The 24,336-nt window shown below is 34.5% G+C and overlaps 2 protein-coding genes and 2 long non-coding RNA genes across 4 annotated transcripts; 1 reads left to right on the top strand and 3 right to left on the bottom strand.

The window, feature by feature from the left end:
- Positions 1-415: 415 nt before the first annotated feature.
- On the top strand, positions 416-2,085 carry LOC126718372 (uncharacterized). The gene is made up of 2 exons (XR_007652896.1): positions 416-623; positions 797-2,085. It is a non-coding gene; the product is annotated as an uncharacterized LOC126718372 (long non-coding RNA).
- A 957-nt stretch (positions 2,086-3,042) lies between these two features.
- Positions 3,043-6,899, bottom strand: LOC126718371 (sufE-like protein 2, chloroplastic). Its single transcript, XM_050420514.1, has 4 exons — positions 6,039-6,899; positions 4,540-4,727; positions 3,636-3,801; positions 3,043-3,490 (listed from the first exon to the last, which is right to left on the bottom strand). Exons 1-2 carry the CDS (start codon positions 6,687-6,689, stop codon positions 4,710-4,712), a joined length of 669 nt encoding a protein of 222 aa, XP_050276471.1. The 5' UTR covers positions 6,690-6,899; the 3' UTR covers positions 3,043-3,490; positions 3,636-3,801; positions 4,540-4,709.
- Positions 6,900-11,170: 4,271 nt separating this feature from the next.
- LOC126719778 (uncharacterized) lies at positions 11,171-11,647 on the bottom strand. The gene has a single exon (XM_050422298.1). It carries the CDS (start codon positions 11,645-11,647, stop codon positions 11,171-11,173), a length of 477 nt encoding a protein of 158 aa, XP_050278255.1.
- Positions 11,648-12,664: 1,017 nt separating this feature from the next.
- On the bottom strand, positions 12,665-15,934 carry LOC126718370 (uncharacterized). The gene is made up of 3 exons (XR_007652895.1): positions 15,792-15,934; positions 15,189-15,526; positions 12,665-12,983 (listed from the first exon to the last, which is right to left on the bottom strand). It is a non-coding gene; the product is annotated as an uncharacterized LOC126718370 (long non-coding RNA).
- Positions 15,935-24,336: the final 8,402 nt, after the last annotated feature.

The following is a 24,336-nucleotide window of genomic DNA, read 5'->3' as shown; positions in this document are numbered from 1 at the left end:
CTAAAAGGAGAAAAAGCTAATATGAATATTTTGGGTATGAGTAATTACTCAATATTTTTGAAGTACATATTTCCTCTTCTCACGTAACAGTGGCCACATATATTAAATCCACAATAAGATTTACCATTTATGTGAAACAAGTATCCTGTGATTATGAATTTATGCTCTCAACAAAAACTTGCTTGAAAAACTTTTAGATGACTATTTTGAACACTAAAAGCCCAAGTTAAATGGATCTCATAATGTACTCTCTGCCATACTGATGGGCCGAGACAGACTATTAATTATTGGCCCTCTCTTCCAAGTTGAATGTTTGGTAAGCTGGATTTTTTTGACTTTGGGGAGCTTGATGTGTCACCCTTTGCCTTGTTAAGTTGCAAAATGAGAAAGCATGTAATAGCTGTCCCTTAAGTATCCTAGTTCAACATTTTTTTTTGTTTGTTTTCAAATCCACTTTATTCATATTTGGTAAGAAAAGAATACTAATTTAATATAGCTTCCTTTATGGCAATAATCCTTGGCTTAGATGAAACTTGTAATGGGTATGTACTTGCTATGGAGGAGGATTCATCACTCTCAAGATCTGTTGTGGTCACTGCTGCTCCTCCCTCAACAAGGACAAGGTAAACCGTAATCATTTTTTTTTTCTCTCACCAAAATATATGTTGAATTTTATATGATCAAACAAAATCATCACGTTCTTTAGATATCATGAATAAGATTAAACATAACCCTGTCAAACTTTGCACTTGTATTACATGTTATTGTGAGCTGAGTATTGATCCAGAGTCTTCAGGTATTGGGGCGGTGATGATTCGTACTAGAATGTGAAAAAATATTACTACCTTGAGTTTCAGCCATACAGGTGGAACAATTTAAAATTGAAGCTCACTTCCATTTTCTGTAAATTACTAATTTAATTAATTGTGTGAAAACCGAAAGAAAAAGGCACGTGGGATGAAGATATTCTAGCAGTTCTGCATATTGAAAAAGTACTACAAAATTTTTCACAACTTCTTGTCACAACTGTAGCATGGCAAAGTCTGATTGGTGAAAAAAATGATGGGTCCATATGTAAATAGTAGTTAACTACTCATAGTCTACTAGAGTTGTAGCAAAAAATTTGTGGAATAATCTGTGATCCTAGAACTACTCACGATTGGCTTGCACTCAATATCTGGAACTGGTCTCCCCTTCCTTGGTAGTGAATGAGTCTGAATTGGATGAAAGGCCAAGAGAATATCATTTTCTGGTAGTGAAATACTGCTGAGATTGAACTTAATGCAAATACAATTGAGAAGCCACATTTCTTAACACTACCTATGGAAGCTGCTTTAAATCATAGCTAAGTTAAAGTAATTAGATTCAAGGTGGACAAAGATCCAATCTTTCTAGGCATGGTTGGTGGCATCCAGAGGGCCCTCCTTACCAGAGATTTGGGCATAGAGTCTTGTATGATGCTGGAAGCTCTGCTTAACTGCTAAACTCTCATCTATTATTCAAGAGTTTTGGGCTCACTCTTTGGTCCTGATCCAAAATAAGCTACCTTTAAGTGGAAATACATGGTGAATATGACAAAATCATCTGGTTTCCAAGTCATATCCCCAATCATGGCTTTATTAGCTGCTTGTTAGTCAAAGACAGTTTAATTACCAAGGAAAGGCAGACCAAGTGGGGTTTTTAATGTCATTTTTGCAGGCCTAGTCAAGTTTTGTCCTGACTCCCGAGATCATCTGTGCTATGATTGTTCTTTCACCAAAGAATGTGGCCAGAATTTCTCATTAGTTGCTTGTGTGGTAGAAACTAGAAAGTTGGGATGTGGAGATTAGTTTGGCAATCGATCAGCTGAAAAGACAATCTTGATGCTGATTTTTGCTGTTTTATGAGGAGCAATTATAAGAACGTGACAGGCTGCCACTGCCGGTGCTACAATAATTGATGTTTACACTTCCCATTTCACAGTCCCCAACAAAAACAAGGTAGTTAGGTAGGTATCTGTCTTTTTTTTTTTTTTTTTTGGTAGGTATCTGTCTCTAAAGCCTCTTGAATCCTTTGCTTGATGAAATCAAATATGTTTTGAGTGAAGCCCACAACTCCCATAAGTATAGTTTCTGCTTCAATTTCCAGGAAAAATATCTACCCTGGAACTTCAAAATGAGCTGTCACATATGTACCACCAGAATATAGAACTTTTTTCCCAGAATATATATCATCTTCTCCACAAGACATCATGTCCTAATAAGTTTTTTTTTTTTTTTTTTTTTTTTTACAAAATAGAATTTCTACTCTAGTCTAATCTAAGTGTATATATGTGAAGCTCCCTCCTGAAGATTTGAACCTCAGCCCTTTCTCTCCACATCTCACAAGCATTTATACTTGTGGAGTGACTACCGCACCAAAAGTGCACAATAGTATGTCCTGATAAGTTATGTACAAATTACAATACATTTCCATCATGGTATAAAAGATTTATAGAAATAAACAAAGTATGCAGCTTGTGACTAAAATTATTTCAGTAACTTCAAACACAAGCAAAATAGCACAAAATTGAATGGAAAATAAAAGAAATATTAAATTCTAATGATTATGCTTATGTAACCCTGGATGTAATCAACTGTCCATCTTGAATTACTAGAAATTCTGTCCTTATTTAGCAAGAAAAGTGTAAAACTATTTCCATTCCATAAACATACCAGTCCGAGAGGAACAAGGCATATAATCTGTTCACTTCCTATTTCGTATACATTACTTCTAAAATTTTCCTACTTGCTCCTGGTGTAATACCCTGATAAAACCTCCAATTTAGTTTCTACAGCAACAATACCTTTAATTACTTTTGATGCAGTTTCACTTATTGTTTTATGACTCATACTTTTTTATTTGATCCCAATAAACACCAGAAGGTAAAAATCTTATTGCCAATTATTTAAAAAGCAATATTATCTTAATTTGCTGCTGATTTTGCAAATGATTAATGAAGATGGGTTCAAAAATTTAATCCAGAACCATATCAACCATGTCATCAGTAAGACACAAAGGAAAAAGTTGAAGGGAGATGGATCATAAGTTCCAGTAAAAGATAGTTCCCAGACCATTGCCAGACAAGGATGAAAATAATCAACCCAGGAACTGGAAAATTTTAGGAGTTAAAACTTTTGACAGAACATTCCTATTATTGAATGCAAGATACAACAAGAAAGTAAACAAAATTGACTCCCAAAGCCACGTTCAATCCATATGAACTATCTTCAAAAGTGGTTATACCCCAAAAAAGAAAAGAAAAGAAAAAACCCTAAAGCAACTAAAGAGTTACATGGCAATAGTGCAGGCAAGGCAATGGTGATACTATCGAAGTCTCGTGGTGTCCTGGATATATCTCAGCAACCTCTTCATTTCCCATTATAGCCATCCACTGAAACAACTTGGTAATATTGCAGTCATGTAGGGATCAGGTCCATGTCGTATGTTTGAATTTATGGTATAGGAATCCCTGGAAAACAATCCAGCACATATTAGCTTTTGAGAAAACTGAGAGTAAAAAGCATGGAACAATTAATACAGCAACATCACTTATTTAGCATATGAATATATTGAATAATTGAACAGAGCAAAATGACAGAGATAATAAAATCTACCTTAAGAATTGTTTGCACAACATTAGAAGAAGTACAGGTAATTGTTGGTGTAAGTTCATGAGCACGCGCTTTTATTCTACCCAAGTGTTTACATATGTAACATGCAAAGGAGATGAAACTGCAGCTGCCTTGAGAAGGTACATGTATGCAAGACCAGCTGCAGCACCTGCCAGAGAGAAATAAATCCATTCAGTTGACATCCGGTACACACAAACTGTTACCATCAAGATACAGTTAAGAGGCAAATAGAAGTAAGTAATATATAAGATATGGGTGTTCTTCACAAAGAGAGCACATTCAGGTGATTGGTGATTTCATCATCAGTATGTTTCTACATTACAAATTGTTTATTCTGCTTCATCTGTCATATTCTAAGCAGTTTTTTATTTTATTTTTAAAGGGCAATTTCAACAATATATTAGGCATAGTGAAGGAGAATAATAAAGTTCCTGAATGAAGGGAAAACAGTCTTTGTCCAATACAAGGCCACACATCAAGATTGTAAACATGACAGAAAGGTCCGTTTAAAAGAGACAAAAGGATTAGCAAGCTTGTTAAAATGTCTATACTTTTGGCTAATGGCAATATAGCCAGAAGGACCACAAAGCTGAGCCTCCAGGGCACAAAATCAGATATTTGAGGTAGGTTGGACTAATGTGTACATCCAAGTTGCAAGCACATTATTTAAAGAACCAATTATTGCTGATAAAATCTCAAGTGGGTTCCTGTAGTCAAAGGATGAGCCACCAGTGCATTAATCTAATCCCTAAAGCCTAAAGGAGTTGCCATCATCTTGTAATTAAAAGACACGTTATATTGAGAGGCAGTTGAAAAGTTTGTTTTGTGTTCATTAGCTTAACAAATCTGCCAAAGAGAAAGAGACACATAAGGAGTAAGACAATACCTTCCAAAATCCAGCCTAGTCAAGGATCGCACACGCGTTTTCCCAAATAAAATCCACACTTAAGACCGTGATAAATTGGCATCCAGCTTTTGCAATCTAGTGGTATCTGCCGTAATCAATGACTCAGATGTCTAGATACGAGGCCAAATCTTCTCCGCAGTTGTTAATACTTAATACCCCCTGCAACTCTGGACCCATATAAAATAAAAATAAGCAACAAAACACCTATTTTCTTGTCGTTAATTACAGTAAAAAGTTCTTTAACCTTCAACACATTATAACACAAGAACCTTGCTATGTTCTGAGCCCCTGGGTGGCAAAATGCATAAAGTGAAAAGATCTACTAAATAGCAAGATTAAAACATGAAGAGAAACCCAATTAGATGCACTAAGAGCCTTATTGCACAATTGGTAACTCTTAATATCTCTAACTGAGACATCCAAGGTTCAAATCATCCTTCTTCCAATGTAACTACTGAAAAAAGAAACCCAAACAAATGCAATCTTATTCATTTTTTACACATCTTAAGTGGAGGAGGGGAATTTGAACCTTGGACATCTCTTACAGAAACAGTTATTGGTGATGCAATCTCAAATATTTCTTCTATTTCATTTTTTGAAAATTACAATTCTTCTATTTCTAATTACATAATAAATACACTTATAAAAAAAAAAAAAAAAAAAATTCCCCTATTCCCCATTCACACTACCAACTCATACATAACAAAATCTAAAATTTCACATTCTTTTACCAACTCATCCATCTATAACGCCATCAAAGTAAACAACAAATCTAATACTTCAATATCTTCTATATATCTTTTATTGTATATACATCTTAAGTAGAGGAGGGGGATTTGAATTGAAAACAACCAAAAGTGCCCGTTAACCTAAAGATCATTCACGATGCAAAATATTGTATATTTCTTCTATTTCTAGTTACATAAAAAATTAACCTTTTTTCTCTATTCCCTATTCACACAAAAACAGTACCAACGCATACAGAAAAAAATCTAAAACTTCACATACCAACTCATCCATCTATAACGCCATCAAAGTAAACAACAAATCTAATACTTCAATATCTTTTATATATCTTTTTTTTGTGTGGATACATGTTAAGTGGAGGAATGAGATTTGAACTTGAACATTTCCGATAAAAACAACTAGAAGTGCCCCTTGACCTGAAGATCATTCGCGATACAAAATTTTATACATTTCTTCTATTTCTAGTTACATAAAAAATAAAATTAAAAAAATAAAGTGTCCATTGACCTAAAGATCATTCACGATATAAAATCTTATACATTTCTTCTATTACTAGTTACATAAAAAATAAAATAAAAAAAGTTACCCTTTTTTCACTGTTCCCTATTCACACTATTAATGCATCATCAAAAGTAAACAACAAAATTCCAAAACCGAATAAAAACAAAATGAAATCTTTAAAAACAAGCAGTTGTAACGGTAACTGTAATTGTTACTAGCTAATAATTAACCTGAGGTTGTTGTGGAAGCAAAGCCTTGGCCCTCTTTTGCATAGCAACGAGGACATTGTGCCACGTGTTGACTCTAGAATGCGACTTGCCGTGCAAGCCCACGTTCAAATCCGACAAGTCGTCGGCCTTGACCATGGCCACCTCCTCCGGATCCGCCCCGTCCAGCACGTAAATCAAGCACGAGCAGAACCCTTTGGAAATCTCCGAGTCGCTGTCGGCCCGGAACCGAACCCGACCCGACTCGTCCAACTCGGCCTCCACCCACACCTGGGTCGTGCACCCCGTGACCCGGTTCTCCGGCGCCCGAGTCCTCGACTCGTCCGCCGGAGGAAGAATCGCCGCGTAGTGCAGCAGCCGCTTCACCCGGTCGATTGGCTCGTGCAGGGCCCTGAACTCCGTCGCCAGGCGGTGGAGCTTGTCGGACACCAGCTCCGACGACGGAGCTAACGGAGCCTCCGTCGCCGTCGAGGCGGAGCACGAATCGAAACCCGATACGCGAATGCATTTCAAAGGCGCGAACGTGAATTTTCTTTCGTTCACGTTGTCTATAAACTTCAACCTAGTTCGCTGCGAAAATTTCAGGGAACTAAAACCAAACAAAAAAGATGATGAAGAAAGAGAAAGTGTTGTTGTTGTTAGACCAGATACCATGTTGTTGTTTCTGAGGAACAAAAAATAAAAAATGTATAGTAGTAAAATTAATGTAAGAGAAAGTGAAAAGTCAGAGAGAGAGAGTTGGTTAAGAATAGAATAGTTGAGAGCGCTAGTAAATGGGAGGGAGATCCTTAAAGAGCGCGTCGTTTGTTGTCTGAATCTAAGAGCTTGTGTTGTGTGTAGCTGTAGAGGTGAGTGGGGAATCTTTAGTTATATAGAGAGAGCGAGGGAGAGATAGTGGGCCTTCAACCAGCCGCCGCTGCCACTAACCAACACTACCCCAACGCGCCATATTTTTTGGGGGAAATTAAAAAGTCATACTTTCTTAAAAAAAAGAATATTTAAAAGTCTACTATTATTTATTTAGAGCATTAACATTTTAGAAACTCACACCCAAAATTAGGGTAATTCTACGTTACCCCCTCTTTTTTTTTTGGTACGGTACCCACTAGTAGGCAACCTGCTATATTAGGTTACCAAAACATTACATTTAATAGTATCATCTTCACATTGTGTAGTACTAACATCACAAGTGATTGTACTTTTGTCACATTCTGTGGTTCCCTTATTTTTTCTCACATTTGATGGTACCTTCCTCACATTGTGCAGTACTAATATCACATGTGACTGTATTTTTGTCACATTTGGTGGTTTTTTTATTTTTTTTCTCACATTTGATGGTACCATCCTCACATTGTGTAGTATTAACATCACATGTGACTGTACTTTTGTCACATTCGATGGTTTTTTTTTTTTTTCTCACATTTGATAGTACCATCTTCACATTATGTAATACTAACATCACATGTGATTGTACTTTTGTCACATTCGGTGATTCCCTTATTTTTTTCTCACATTTGATGGTACCATCCTCACATTGCACAGTACCAACATCACATGTGACTGTACTTTTGTCACATTCGGTGGTTCCTTTATTTTTTTCTCACATTTGATGGCACCATCCTCACATTGTACAGTACCAATATCACATGTGACTGTACTTTTGTCACATTTGGTGGTTCCTTTATTTTTTTTTTCTTACATTTGATGGTACTATCCTCACATTGTACAGTACTAACATCATATGTGACTGTACTTTTGTCACATTCGGTAGTTCTCTTATTTTTTTCCTCACATTTTATGGTACCAGTCTCACAAAGCACAATACTAACATCACATGTGACTGTACTTTTGTCACATTCGGTGATTCCCTTATTTTTTTCCTCACATTTTATGGTACCATCCTCACATTGCGCAGTACCAACATCACATGTGACTGTACTTTTGTCACATTCGGTGGTTTCCTTATTTTTTTTCTCACATTTGACGGTTTCATTATCACATTGTGCAGTTCCAATATCACATTTGACAATTCTTTTGTCACATATAGTGGTTCCTTCATTTTTTTTCTCAAATTTGATGATTTCATTGTCATATTAAGCAGTACCAACATCACATCTGCTCTATTTTTGTCACATGTGATAGTTCTTTTGTCACATTGGTTAGTTTCCTTACTTTTTTTCTCACATTTGACAGTTTCATTCTCATATTATGTAGTTTCAACATCACAAGTGACAGTTCTTTTGTCGCATTCGGTGGTTCTCTTATTTTTTTTCTCACATTTGACAGTTTCATCCCCACATTGTGTAGTTTCAACATTACATGTGACAGTTCTTTTCTCACATTTTGTGTTTCTCTTACTTTTTTCTCACATTTAACGCTTCCGTCCTCACATTGTGCAGTTCTAATATCATATTTGACAGTTCTTTTGTCACATTCGGTAGTTCTCTTATTTTTTTTTCTCACATTTGACGGTTCCATCGTTACATTGTGTAGTTCCAACATTACATTTGGCAGTTCTTTTGTTACATTTAGTGGTTCCTTTATTTATTTTTCAAACTTGATGGTTCCATTATCACATTGTGCTGTTTCAATATCAAATTTGACAGTTGTTCTGTCACATATAATGGTTCCTTTATTTTTTTTCTCAAATTTGATGGTTCCATTGTCACATTAAGTAGTACCAACATCGCATCTAACTCTATTTTTGTCACATTTAGTGGTACCCTATTTTTTATTCTCAAATTTGACAGTTCTAATATTACATTGGGCAGTACCAACATCGCTTCTAATTGTACTTTTGTCAAATTTGGTGGTACCCTATTTTTTTTTTCTTACAATTGATAGTTCAATCATCACAGTAGATAGTACCAATATCACATCTGACCATAATTTTACATTTGGGCCCACCACTGAAATCACTTTTTTACTTACTAATAACCGCTCATCACAATAGTAATTTTTTTTTTTAAGTTATTAAAAAATTTAGATCTAAAAACCAAAAAAAAAAAAAAAAAAAAAAAAAGGCATCCCAAGAAATTAGCCCAACCACAATAATTACTTTTGTTCACAAAAAAAATCAGCTGGATTTATCTTGGTTTCTTCCACACTTAATTGGTATACCAATTAACTTCCTACATATCTCCCTTGGTAGCTTCCATCACATTCAGTGGAAGCTACCACCATCACAACATTCGGTGATTCCTTTATTTTTTTTTCCTCACATTTGATGGTTTCATTGTCACATTGAGCAATACTAACATCTTATTTGACCGTACTTTTCTCATATTCGATGGTACTTTAATTTTTACTCACATTTAACAGTTCCATCGTCACATTGGACAGTACCAACATCACATGTGACAGTACTTTTGTCACATTCGATAGTTTCCTCATTTTATTTTATTTTTCCTCACATTTGATGGTTTTATTATCACATTAAGTAGCACAAACATTACATATGATAGTATTTTTGCCACAAATGACCAAAATGACTAGAAATCTTAAAAATGACTAAAATACTCTGAAACTTATAAAATGGCCCAAATACCCTCGAAATCCTCTAAAATTACCGGAATACTCTTAGAACCTAAAAGATAATTAAAATACCCTTAGAACCTAAAAAATGACCGAATGACCCTAAAACCTAAAAAATTATCGAAGTACCTCTTGAAACCTAAAAGTGACCGAAATACCCTTAAAACCAAAAAAATGACTATAATGCCATTAAAACCTATAAAATGACCGAAATACCAATAGAACATAAAAAATGACCAAAAAAAAAAAAAACCCTTAGAATCTAAAAAATGACTATAATAGCCTTGAAACCTAGAAAATTACCGAAAACCCCTAAAACCTAAATAATGACCAGATTACCTTAGAACCTAAAAAATTACCGAAATATTTGAAATTCATTTGGATGGCAACATTTGGATTTGGATTATTTTGAACCAAGGATGTAAAATGCCCTGCTTTGAAATCTATTAATTTTAAAATTCCGTATTTGGGTCTTCTTATATAACGAATGATTTGAAATTTCATTGTTTGGATACCTAAATTTGAATTTGAATTTAAGATCATAAAATATATTTTCCAATTATTATTTTTCTTAAACCTTCTACATTTTAATTTTAGTAACATTTTTAATAGATACACGAGGTAATGAAAAAGCCATTGATAACCTAATTGACAAGATAATGGGTAAAAATCTGTCATCATAGCCAACTAATAATTTGCTATTAGTAACAACTTGAACTTGCAAAATATGAATTTATCATATTGCTAAAAATAATTTTTATTGTTCCATTATAATCATTATCAATGGAGAGGACAATCATAATCAATCTAGATATTATGGACAATCATGCACATTCATGCAAAAGATTATCTTACATGAGAAGTCATTTTTTTCTCGGGACAAGACTACACAACATTGTGAAACCATGAATGCCTTTTTGAATAGATTTTTGGATAGGCAAACTAGGCTTTATGAGTTATTCCAACAAGTTAATAGAGCACTTACATGTATTTAACACAATGAGGTGGGGGTAGATTTTACTTCTAAATATATTAAAGGCGAAAATGCACTTTTGGTCCCTACATTTTGGGCCTTGTTACAATTTGGTCAATAAATTGATTTAGGTCCTAGGTCAGTCCCTGATTTTCAAAAATCGTTTTTAAAATAGTCCCTACCGTTAACCTAGTGACAGAAAATGCTGATGTGGCAAACAGCGTGTCCTACTTGCTGACATGGCGCTGACGTGGATATTAAAATATTATTAAAAATACCAGGTCAGCATCCATGTCAGCGTTTTAATGACAAGTCAGCATTTTAATTAATAAAAAAATAAAAATAATTTTAAAAAAATTAAACTGAAAAAATTCAAAATCAAAAACAAAAAAAAGAAAAAACTTTTTCAGATTCTCTATTTCTCTGTATCTTTCTTCTTTTCGTTTCCTTTCTTCTTCTTTTTTTCCAGATCCTCTCTTTCTCTGTCTCTTCCATTTTCTCGTTAGCCACGTGGACGATTTGAGAACGAACTCCGGCGAGACCATGACGGACTCGGTGGTCCCCAACGGAACCTCCAGCCGGATCGAGCAGCGGATCGCGACGATCACGTGCTTGTTGTTCGCGTTGGTTATGCCGGAATCTCTGAACCCGGCCGACCTCGCTGTGGAGACCAGCGATTGAGCTGAGGCGAGGTCTTTGCACTCCACGGCGACGATGAGCGGTTCGAAGCGGAGGACGAGTTCGGACTCGGGTTCGGAGCGAGTTGGTGACTCGGGGAAGAGGAGGGAGATGACCGAGTCGGGATCGGCTGGGTCGTGGGAGACGAAGAGCCAGGAGCCGCCTTTGGATTTTTGTTAGGTTGGGTTTGGTGTACGGGTTGGGAGAGGATGGAGATACGGCCGGAGCATTTGGATTTTTTGTTGGGTTGGGTTTGGTGTATGGGTTGGGAGAGGATGGAGATACGGTCGGAGCATGAGCTGGTGGTGAAGTAGCAAGGGTGGTTGTTGAGCCGGAGATACAGCTGCTTTTTTCTGGGTTTCTGTAGGAGTGGGTGGTCGATAGTGGAGGTGGAGATTGGTGTGGCCGTGGAGATTGGTGTGGCCATGTTTGTGTTTCGGAGATGGAGTTGTCTCGGTGAGTTTGGTTTTGTGCTTGTGGTTTTTTTTTTCTTTTTTTTTTTTTTTTCTTTTTTTGATGTGGATTTGTATATTTATTTCATGGATTTATTGGGTTTGATTTACTAGAGTTTTATGGGTTTGATTTCTTGGATTTATTGGGTTTGATTTACTGGATGTTTATGGGTTTGATTTCTTAGATTTATTGGGTGGTTTATGAGTTTGATTTCTTGGATTTATTAGGTTTGATTTACCGGATGTTTATGGGTTTGATTTTTTGGATTTATTGGGTTTGATTTGGGGAAGAACATGAAGCATGAAGTTCATGTCCTGGGGAAGAAGAAGAACAATGTTCTTCCGAAAAATAATGAAAAACAAACCCATTTTTTAAACTCAAATTTTTAAACTGAAAAAACTTTTTTTTTTCTTAATTTAACTAAATTAATGTTTATTTATTTATTTATTTTAAAAATTCTGACCTGGAATTTTGTTTTAATTTTTTATTAATTTAAATTTGATGTGGCATTTCAAAAATGCTAAATAAGTTTTTTTTAATAATATTTTATTATCCACGTCAGCGCCATGTCAACAAAACAAGTAGGGCACGCTGTTTACCACCTCAGCATTTTCTGTCACTGGGTTGACGGTAGGGACTATTTTAAAAACGATTTTTGAAAATCAGGGACTGACTTAGGACCTAAATCAATTTAGGGACCAAATTGTAACAAGGCCCAAAATGTAGGGACCAAAAGTGCATTTTCGCCTATATTAAATCTATTATGATTACTAGGTTAGTTAAAATCGAGAAGTATACCACTAATATAATGACAAGGGAAATATTCCATATGTATATGCCACAATTTGTTTACTAAGAAATCACTTTTCCATAAATTCACATTTGAAATAACAAAATTCACTAATTCTATTTGAATGTGCCATAGATGATCCAAAGAAATCAGACCACCTACTTGCACTTGGATCTAAATATGGTAGTTTTCATCTCATAATATTTATAACTTGAATTGATATATAACTCACTTTCTTGAACTACAAGCCGGTCACTTGTTGCAAAGTATCTAAAAGAAGCAGACAAACTACAAAGAAATCCATCTAAAAAGGGAAAAAAATCATTTAAAAAGATATCCACTACAATGTGTCTTGTTCACATCTATATTTGAATACCATCATGGCATCAATTGAAAAAAGAGACAATCATAAGCATATGCATTTCTGGCTCATTCATTCTTAAGTTCTAAATTGGGGAAACTTCTAACTCGTAGGAATTTCTTATTATCCCTTCTGCAACTCCATTAGCAACAGAAATATCTGCATTTACATGATATAACTATTAGAGCTTGAAAAAAAAGGAGATGTTCATAAGAGCAAATCTCTTTGCATAGAGCCTTAGATATTTATTTATATAACTATTATTATTCAAGAACTTTGGCTCATCTAGTTCAACCTGACAATATCAGCAAATTCAAAATCATATATAATAAGTTTATTAAATAAATAAAAAATCTAGTAAACAACAACATGCTAAAAAAATGATATAATCATATAATGAACCTTTGAGAGGTTTCTTATTATCTGAAAGTTGAGTAATAATGTAAATGATTGTAGGTGCATATCAATGTTTCAGCTTTGTTTTAGAGCTTGGTCTTGTTACATGGACTTCAATTGTATGTGTATATGCATTCCAGATGTTATCTTTTTACATGGATGTCATTCTAATTATCAACTATAATTAGATAATTGATAATTGATAATTTTTCAATAACAAGGATAAAACAGCTTTGGGTTTAGGTTGGATGCTTATATCCCAAAAAAAGCATTGAATGCAAGAGAGAGCTAGATGGATAAATGCTTACATGACAGATTTTCATGAGGTTGACTCCTACTTATGATGAGCTAGAATTAAACAATAACATCAATGAATGGTCCGAAAAATTAATATAGAGAATCAGATTTAAGAACCTATAACTGTTAAAAAAAAAAAAGGCAAGTGCACAAATCCTAACAGAATAGCTTAATTGGAGAGCAAAACACTTCAAAAACTTAAAACTTATGCTCTGCATTATTAAGTTCTAAAATAACAAACTTTTCTACAAACAATATAATCTTTTAAATAATATTGACATCACACAGTACAACATACATATGCAAATTGGCAGAGCTGTAACACAACATACCTTATAACTTACATTGTACTGGATAGAAATTGCAACAAAGCACACTTCAAAATGAATGCTTTGATAATTTTTCTTATCATCTGCTTGTTTGGCTTTTGGATCTGTATTATGATTATGAAATTCACTTTTCCTGTTTGTCATAAGTGATTAGGTAACTCCCTGTTGGTTCTTCACTTTCAACTTTGGCATATTGACAATTAAAGAATTTTGGTCTCAAGTTGCAGTTTTTAAATTACTCCAACCAGTAAAGTTAAGATAAATAGATGTCCCTATGCTGAATAAAATTTATAAAAATAAGAAAAATAAACTTAAGGCAAACATGCCCTGAACCAGGTTTCAATTATCTCAACCTAATCTTTGTAAAGTGGTCTGAATCAAAGAAGTTTAGCTCAAACGAAAATTTTCCACCCTATGTTTCTTATCTAATGTGAATTATGAAATGGATGATGGATTATGTTCCCTAATCATCCTTAAATGAAATATCCAAAAGCTATAAGACAATGACCTGATCACGTACCTTTCACATTTTAGACATTAATCATAGAACCTTTAGACCATACTTTTTGATCAACAAATCTTTAAAAGTTGAAAGTAAACAAGAGGTCAAAAATCTTAATTGCAATTCTCTGAAAACAAGAAAAAAAAAGAGGCAAAGTGGCAAACTAGCCCCCATTAAAAAAATTAGAATCATGTTTCATATTTATTATTCTTTATACTATAGATAAACCCCTAAATATCAAACAGTCAGAGATATGAACATGTATTACAATAAGATGTGGGATGTGGGGGTCACCTCATAAAGCTATTATACACATAGGCTTTCAACAAATATTGAAGTTGGTCAGAGTATCCAAAGATGCTTATTATATTAATCAAAATCCCATTACCCCAAACTAGTCCATAAAGCAAAAGTAGAAAACACTGAGAACAGTCCCAAACTTCCAGTTCCATGAAATTCGTTGAAAAACACAAATTGATTTAAATGACACAAACAAATAAAAAGTAGTAAATACAGACAGCTGCCCATGAGGAGTGGTAGAGCAAAGCAAAGCACATAGATAGATATAGATGAACACACCTATTTCATTTCTTTCAGCTTTCGGTGTACAACCAAACTTACCTTTTTATATTACCATAGAGCCATAGAGATTCTCTCCTATATATATAGCTCCACATGTATTTCTTTTTTTCAATATTAAACAAAAAAAAAAACCAATTCCAAATTCAGCTGCCCAAAAATATTTTCAATTCAGTAAAAAAATAAAATAAAAGAGATAGAAATTATAATAATGGATTTAATCACAAAACAGGTTGTGAGTGTGAACCAATGAGACCCAACCTTCTTCTTTTCCAGAAATTAGAGTCTGGATCAAGCTTCTCTCCGGTTCTTGCTGGTTCTGATTTACACCTTGTGAGTATGAGAGGCCCTACAGAGACATCTACAGCTTTCAATTCTTCAATGTTTGAGGAGCTGAGGAATCTTTCTTTAATTGAACCTTCGAATTCTTTCAAAAACTCCAACTTTTTCTCGGTTTCGGGAGCTATCCTCGATTCTTGATCTGAAATTGACTCGCTTTCCGATGTGGGTTTCGCTGTATTCTCCGCATGTTCCTCCTTTCTGTTGTTTTCTTGCTCTGTTCCTCTATTTCCTCTGTCCCGAGCGATGATTCCCAAAATCTACTGGACATAAACAAATCAAACAAAACCCACAGAGGCACAAATAAACCTAGACAATCCTATCAATATTTTGTGATTCAAATTTACAATTGATGGAAGAGACAGAATCCATGGCATGCACACAGACCACTAGGGTTTTTCCCTAACTTCAACAAATATAGAGGAAAAGGGTTAAGAATCAAAATCCCTAAATGAATGCTATAAGAAATTTAGAGACTCTAGATTGTAAAGATACAGATGCCAAAAAATAGGTTCAGTGATTTACCTAAGAACATCAACAATGAAGGTTGGAGAGAAGAGACGACGAAAGAGAAGAACCCACAGGAACTCGCTTCAGATCAGATCAGATCAGATGCGAGAGAAGAAGAAGAACCGTATGTTGTTTTTTTTTTTTTTGGGTTTTATATGTTAACCTGACTGACCGGTAACTGATATCCTATTAAAATCATACAAACGGCTAAGATTAAAACAAGTAAATCAAATGGCTAAAAATTAGGTGGGTACCGTACCCCTAAAAAAAAAGAGGGGTACAGAAGGATGACCCCCAAAATTACCGTTTCCTAGGTTGCTATTGCTAAAATAAATTTAGCTGATATAGTAAATGGGGTACTTGTACCTGCAGTAGGTTTCTTTCTTTTCTTTTTTTTCTTTTTTCTTTTAATTTTAATTTTTATTGTCTTTTTATTCTCTCTCTTTTATTATTGACCTTCACTCTCTCATTAGTCACTTTCACTTTTCTCTCTCTCTCCCTCTCCTCAGACCTTGCCACCATCGTAGGTCTACCAACATGGGATGTAGGTGTTTGGCAGATCACAGCTGCATATACCATCAACATGGGTTTTCTACTTTATAACACGTTTCTTATTGTGTTGCTTTTGAGTCGATCCGTTTATGACTCGAATTCGTTAAGGTCCAACTCTAATCTATAAAATCCTATGTCGTGTTTGTAGATTGTATCAAACATTGACACTCCTAATTAACAGGTGCTTTTAGTTGAAAGTTTTTATGCAAATTTTATAATATATATATATATATATATATAAATTTGTATTAAAAAAATCAAATATTTTTTTCTTTTCTCATAAAAAGTTTTTAAAAATATTTCCTAACTAATACTCTTAGAACATTTGCTAACTTTTCCCTTCACTTTATCCACCCAAAATATTTTTATTTTGTAAAGAGCAATGCTACAAAGAAAACAGTTTTTAAAACATTGATTTGGTACTTGGTAGGTTATTATTTACTCTATAGTCATAACTTTTGTCATAACAAATTTCACAATAAGAAAGTATATGGACACAACTTTTTTTTCACAACTCTTATCAATTATCACAAATCACAATCTTAACGTGTGTTACTGTGAATAGTAGAGAAAAAGTGGTGAGTCCATATAAAAGTGATGATTCATTAATCATAGTTGCATACACCATCAAGTTATAACAATGTGTGCTCCTAGAATATATGTTTCACATTTTTTTTTAGGATAAGGATTTGCTGCTCACAAGTGTGTAGGAGATGCTGCAAACAGGGTTAGGTGGCAACAATCTATGGTGACACTTGTCCTAAGGTCATGTGCAATGCACATAACCAAATTTGAGTTAACTTTCTCTGTTAAAATACCAGCACTCTCTCTCTCTCTCTCTCTCTCTCTCTCTCTCTCTCTCAAAATCCAAAATCATTCTCTTCTTCACCCATCAAGCCATCAGATCCCTTCTCTCTCTTTGCCATCTCACGCATATAAGAAAAAAAAAACACTTAGCCATCTCAAGCATTAAAACTAGCCAAAGATAAATCTGCCTTCATCTCAAGAAGCCTTTTTTTTTTTAAAGGTTCTCAAGAAGCTTTGAATTAGTTTCATTCATCAAAAAGTACATTAATTTCAGTCTTGAATATTTTCTTGGCATCCAAATAGCAAGAATCCAAAATTCCCAAAAACAAAAAAAAAAAAAAAACAAAACAAGATTCCCATAAAACCCCGATTTCCAAAAAATGTGCACGAATCAGAGCCAAAATCTTCACTGTGCACAAATCGGATCTAAATTTTTGGAGGATTCCTTGTTGGATGTTGGATCTTCGGTTTTAGGTTGGATTGGCAGCAAGGGTTTTTTTTATGGGTTTAGGTGGTTGTGGTTTCTGATGAGAGGAACGAAGAAGGAGGAAGAAAGATGGAGAGAGAGTCTGATGATTTCGAAGAGAGAGAGTGAGAGAGAGGGGGGGAAGAGAAAGGAGAGAGAGAGAGCTTGATGGTTTCAGAGAGAGAGAGCCTAACCTTTTTGCGTGTTTGACGTTTGAGAGAGAGAGAGAGAGAGAGAGAGAGAGAGAGAGAGAGAGAGAGAGAGGACATTGTAACTTTAGTTAACGGACAATACAAACTAAAATTAAGCATGTGCATTTCACCTGATACTAGGATGAGTGTCACCATGAATTGTTGCCACCTAAACCTGTTTATAGCAACTTTTGCACACTTATACGCAACAAATCATTGTCCTTTTTTTTTTGAGAAACAAACATACACTCACGCACAAGGGAGAGGGAAAGTGGAGGGTTCATAAATGTTAGTTGTGTCCACCACTCACATATATGGTGGACACAACTAACATTTATGGACTCTCCACTTTTTCTCAATTTTTTTTTTGAAAGAGTTTCAACCTATGGCGTCTGCTTTTAATGATAGCTCTTTATCATTAAATTAAGACACCAATCGATTTTTGGTGTAGGCGGGAATTGAACCCCAAATCTCTTATTCAACCATCAGAGATTTTATCAATTGAACTAACTGGAACTCACCTCAATAACTTAAGTTGACCAACTCAGTAATCGTGACATTTGTTATGAAAAAATACAGGTATCAATTATCATAATTGATCACTCTAAATTTATTGTTTTGTAAATTGAATGTAAGGGCTAGCAGTGGGCTAGGGCGGGTCAATTTTTTACTTGGCCCATGGCCAATTGGGCCAGGCTTAGCAAGTCATTGACTAGTTAATAGGGTGGGTTAGACCAGCTCAAAGGGAAAACTCCAGCCTATAGCCCTACTCATGGGAAATGCCTATTTTGTCTATAGTATACTAGGCTACTAGGATTTTTTTAATAGGCCTTCAATGGGTTTATAAAATTTAATAAAAAATTTATAATTATATTACATTACAAAACACAAATCGTTAAATTGAACCATTAAATATATTTTAAAAAAAACCATTGATTAACTTTTATTGTTTGAACAAATAAGTATATTGATGTGTTCATAAAATATATTAGGGTGAGAATAATTGCATCATTACAAAATAAGGAAAGAATCAATTTCTTTGTTTTAAAGGAAAGAATCAAAGAATTCAAAACCTATTTAAGTTTTTACGGTAAAAAACTACTTAATTTTTTTATTAAGGTTTTAAATGTTTTTTCTTTTTCTATATTTTAGTTTTAAAAATGTCCAATTTTTTTTTTAATTTTAAAAAATCAAAGTTACTAGACTAGACTATAAGTTTCCAGAACGAGCCTCATTAATTTAAACTATAAAAAAAATAATGGTATTGACATTTTAAATAAATTAAAGGGTAAGATAGAAATTTTATTTATTAATTTTAGAAAGAGGACTTCATTTTGGGACATCCCAAAATAAAATAGAGAACCAACAAACTGGGATGGGGGAACGGGGCCGTTTGGTAATGTTATTCTAGTAACGTTATTTGTAGTTTTTGGAAATATGTGATAAAAATGCGTGTAATGTTGTTTTAAAACTGAAAACATGTGTTTAAACTCCTATACCAAACGACCCCGTGAGCATGATTTAACACAATCACTTTTAAGCATCCTATTGATTAAGTGTGTGTTTGGCATGGATGAAATTTGCTAACTTATTTTTGCTACTATTCATAGGCTCTACTGTACTTTTTGATACTATTTATGGATTCCACAATACTATTTCAGCTAACTTTTACCTTTATTTACAGCACTTTCAGTAAAAAGTTTTCAGTTTCAGTAAAATAAACGGATCCCAAACAGACCCTAAGTGTGTGGCTTTAAAGTATTCCTCTCTCATATCTCAAGTTCAACCCTCACCCCCCAAATTTTTTTGTTTTAAATTCAGGGTTAACAGCCCAAGCAACAATTTGGGCTAAAGAGTCGGCAAACAACGTGTGTCCATGGGTAGAAAAACCAGTCCATGGCTTAGCCCATTAGGTTATTGGGCTACCTATGTGTTAGAACAGTACTAGCTTGGACTGTCCATTAACCCAATGGGTCGACAGGCTACTGGGCCTAGTTGTGAGATATTTGGTGACCCTTAATTGAATGGTGATTTAGTTCCCATAAAACTCATAAAAACTAATCAAACTAGTAATTTGTGGACAATAACCAAAATCTTTTGGTTTATCTTTTTTTCACTCAATTAAAAGAAAAGAAGTAGTAGATACGATCCGTTAAATATATTCTAGGCTCAAAATATTATTTTTGTCCCTAAATTTTACCAAATTTTTTTCCTCCCTAAACTTTAAGGTTATGTTTGGTAACCGTTTTTGAGAATATAAAGAAAAAAACAATTTTCTTGTATTTTTGAAATCAAAAACATGTTTGGTTAGTTAAAATTAAAAAAAAAAAAGTTTTTTGAAGAAAAAAAATAGAAAATACTAAAATATGTTGTTACTAGGATTTGAGATTTAATACTAACTCATTAAATGAGATAGACTCATTAAATTAAATGCGTATTTTCATTTACTTTTGAAAATTAAAAACGGGGCTGTTTTCAGTTTCCTTTACATATTGAGTTTTGAGAACCGTTTTTGTTTTCTATTCATTTTGAGTTGCCAAACAAGTTTTTTAGTTTTAAAAATAGAAAATTGTTTTTTTTAAATAGAAAATAAGGGAAAAAACAAGTTACCAAATATACCCTAAAATATTTATTTTTTATCTCTAAATTTTGTAAAGAATTTTTTCCAATAGTTTAGGGATAAAAAAAAAAAAAAAAATTCAATAGTTTACATAGTTTTAAAAACCAAAACGGTCAAAAAACTGAAAATGAATCTTTTTGGGATTCGATCTCGATTGAATCGGCAGGTCTGGTCTGGTTTTTAAAATAGTGATTGTTTAAGGATTAAAAATAAAATTTTTTAAAGTTTAAAAACAAAAATTGAAAACTTTTTAATAGTTTAAGGACAAAAAATAAATTTCATGCAAACTTTAGGAGCGAATAATATTGTAGCATCTATTCTAAAGTCATCATAAAAAAGACAATATAAAGTAACTTATAATTTGCAGTTTAAAAAAAAAAAAAAAGTAACTTATAATTTGCAGTATCTAAAAAGCATTTTTATTAGCAGTAGTGCAAATGATATGGTATAAACTTCAGACAAGAGACAAAAAGATTCATATTTTGGATAAAATGTTTAGGTATAGAATTTTGTGGGGCCAAAGAATTTGACAACCCCGGCCCACTTTACACTGAGCCCAAGACCCACGCCGAGGAGGGAGAAATGACTGAGGACGAACAAAGAAAGCCCAAATAGCTTAGAGGCATTACCGAGGACGATCCTGCTCTCGGCATTCCAAATCCCAAGAGGAAAGAGCAGCACGCCGGCAAAGGCAGCCTCCCATAGCGCCCCCAGGAGAAGGGCAAGTACAGTAGGATACCCATGGGCGTATGGTGCAGGAGCAATCTAAGGAGAAATTGTCACTTCCACATTGAATGCACCCAATTAATGTTTTGACCGCATTAATGAGGAAATGACCCTTGAACAGTATGACCTTAGTTGCCACAACTCACAGAGGGTTTGGGAAGGTGGCTGGTGGGACGAGCACTCGAGTAATGACCTACATGATTAACAGGTGGAGGGTCAAGATCGACTGGAAGGAAGTATATAATATGAGAGACCTTCCAAGGATGGGGATGGCGGAAGAAAGAGCAGGAGGAGAGAAAAATGAGAAAAATGTAGCAGTCTGCATGATCTTGGAAACCTCTATAACCTAGTACTGAAGGAAGAAGAAGAATACTAAGTTCCTCGGACGAAACGCCCGAGAAAAAAATTTCATACTTTAACCCATATCCTTGTTACTCAGCCCATACATAATCGTGTCTAGTGATTGTGGTTCGGACTAAGACCTAGTTCTTAAACCCATTCTCTAAAAATTTATTGTATTAAGCTAGTTGGACTTGAGACCTTTCATCCAATAGAATAAGTGCTTGAACCTAGTCCCTATAAATTTGTTTGTCCTAAAGTGTGAAGGTCAGCATTTCTATTCCCAAAGTCAAGTTAATAGAAAAAATCGACAGGGACATAATCATGTTTGATTCGGCTTGTAGTCTATGAGGAATGTTAACCAATGCTTTAAGAATATTGGTTTAAGAACTATTTTTAAAAACATTTTATTAGGAGAATAATAAAATACTAAATGTCGTTAACAGCTTTTTATATTTTTCATAAAAATTGTGTCAAGACTTTTCTATTATAGTTTATTAACAATTGTCTTAAAGCAGGGGCGGAGGGAAGGGGGGGCGAGGGGGGGGCATGCCCCAAAAATTCTCAAGTAATATATAGTATAAGGTTTTATTTGCATACACAAGGACAATCAACTTTTTTAAATACATATTGTACTTGTACTATGTATTAGTTCACTGTAGGAAAACAATTTCCTACTTCTCCACCACTATTTTGTTGAACAGAATTATGAAAAAAAAAAACTACTCTCACTCACTAGTCATTATAGCACCTCAAAAAAATTGAGGACCACAAAATTTTTCACAACTTTTTATCATAACTGTTGCATGGCAGAGTATGATTGTTAAAAAAAAAAAAAAAAAATTTGTGAGTTTATGTGTTAGTATTTGTTAATCACTCACAGTCTGCCATATCAAAGTTTTGGCAAAAATATTGTGAAATAATTTATGGTCTAGAACTACTTATAGCACATTTGTTACATATAGCAATTTTTTCTTTCCTCACTAGCATTTTTCAGTCTCAGACCCAAATATTTTTTACAAACCCAAATTTTAGTTGTATATGACAATTACATTTGCATGTAGTTGTTTATTTATTTATTTTATTAATATCAATTAATATTTTTTCGAATTAATTTTACTCTCTTTTGATCTTGCCCTCCTAAGCTAAAATCCTGGCTCCGCCACTGCTTAAAGACATCTGTTAAGAAAGTCTATAGTTTATATTCAAATTTGATTTTTATACTGTTGCTTCCTAGACTAAGAAATCTGTGACGGGTAGCATTAAATGTCACCATGTAATATTGGCGAAATTTCAATCTCCGAGTGAGACATGACGTAAAGGATAAAAGGTCCAAAAATAGCATTGAATACCAAGAGAGACAAGTGTTTCAGTTACGTAATAAAATTCAGAGTTTTCAACTTTCTTCAATGCATGATGTTTCCATGAGATCCACGTGGATGTGACTTTGAACACAGAAAATGAAAAAAGAACACAATATATATATATATATATATATATGAAAAAAAAAATCTTTGTTTCTTTTTTAAGCTAGAAAATAATTTACTACTCTAAGATTTCTAATAAATATTTTTCAGGATAAATTATAAATTATATCCTTAAAGTTTAGAAGTGATTAGATTTTACAGCTTAAAGTTTTAGAATTTAAATTTTACTCCTTAAAGTTTGTGGTATTTGAATTTTACACCCTAACGTTTTAGAATTTGAATTTTACTCCATAAAGTTTAGGGTTGTCTGGATTTTACACCCCTAAATTCTAAAATTTTAGGGTGTAAAATCCAAACACTCCAAAACTTTAGGGAGTAAAATCCAAACACTCCCAAAATATAGGTGGTAAAATCTAAATTTTGCAATATCAGGGTGTAAAATCCAAACATCACCAAACTTCAGGAGATAAAATCTAAAATTTGAAACTTTAGGGTGTAAAATCCAATCATCTCAAACTTTAGGGATGTAATTTGCAATTTACCCTTGTGGGGTCCAATAGTTTAGGGGCCCGGCCCGCTCGCTTATGGGGAGTCCACAGGTCCAAACTAAAGGAGGCCAGGGCCCAAGTCCAAAGATAAGAAGCTCAAAATGGCCCGGGGATACAGCCGAGGACAGCTTGGTCCTCGGCAGACCCAAAGTCTCATTGATGAAAGTGGCATACGGGCAAACCCTAAAGATCAGAAAATATCTCAGGGAAATTGTCCTTAATACCCTTCACTGATAAGACTCTGCACCTAACAGAGCCGGATTCTTAGGCTTTATTGATCATCTCCAACAATTTCGGGATTAGATTGATGGGACAAATATCTGTCCCGGAAAAATCGACCCTACACGTGGATGAGGGACAACGAACGTAGGCTAGTATAAAAGAAAGCGTAAGGTAACGAAGTAGGGGGGGGGCTCTCCCATCTCACTTCCTGAGAAAAACTTCAGGAAGGAGAATTCCCGGATAATATATGCGCATCACCCCGAAAAACCCACCGTCGGGTAACCGGAGAAAACATTAGTGCTCCTCGGACATGATCCGAGGAGCCAAATCCCTCAAGTCACAAAGGTGTAAGGTCTGAATATCCAGACTAAAGCCTTTTCTTGTCTTGGTTCATCTAAAGTCCGGCCTGAACTAGCGCTCTATGACCCAACGCTGGCCTTTCAAGCCCACTCTCTACAAATATCATTGTAAGGAATTTTCTGTAGGCGAGCCCAACATCATTGTTGGGCCGTTAGAGATTCGTGTCCCTACAATCGGCGCCGTCTGTGGGAAGGCTTGCGCGTTGGCGCGGGTGGCGCATAAGTCAGCTTTCTAGCAAGCAGAGATTCACGAGTCTTTTCCATCTCCGGCGACGTGCAGTTGTTGCTCCGCCATAAGTTTCT

This window comes from Quercus robur, chromosome 3, assembly GCF_932294415.1.
Source record: "Quercus robur chromosome 3, dhQueRobu3.1, whole genome shotgun sequence".
NCBI classification, from domain to species: domain Eukaryota; kingdom Viridiplantae; phylum Streptophyta; class Magnoliopsida; order Fagales; family Fagaceae; genus Quercus; species Quercus robur.
The sequence above is the reverse complement of the archived record's forward strand: the minus strand, read 5'-3'. Positions and strand labels throughout refer to the sequence as shown.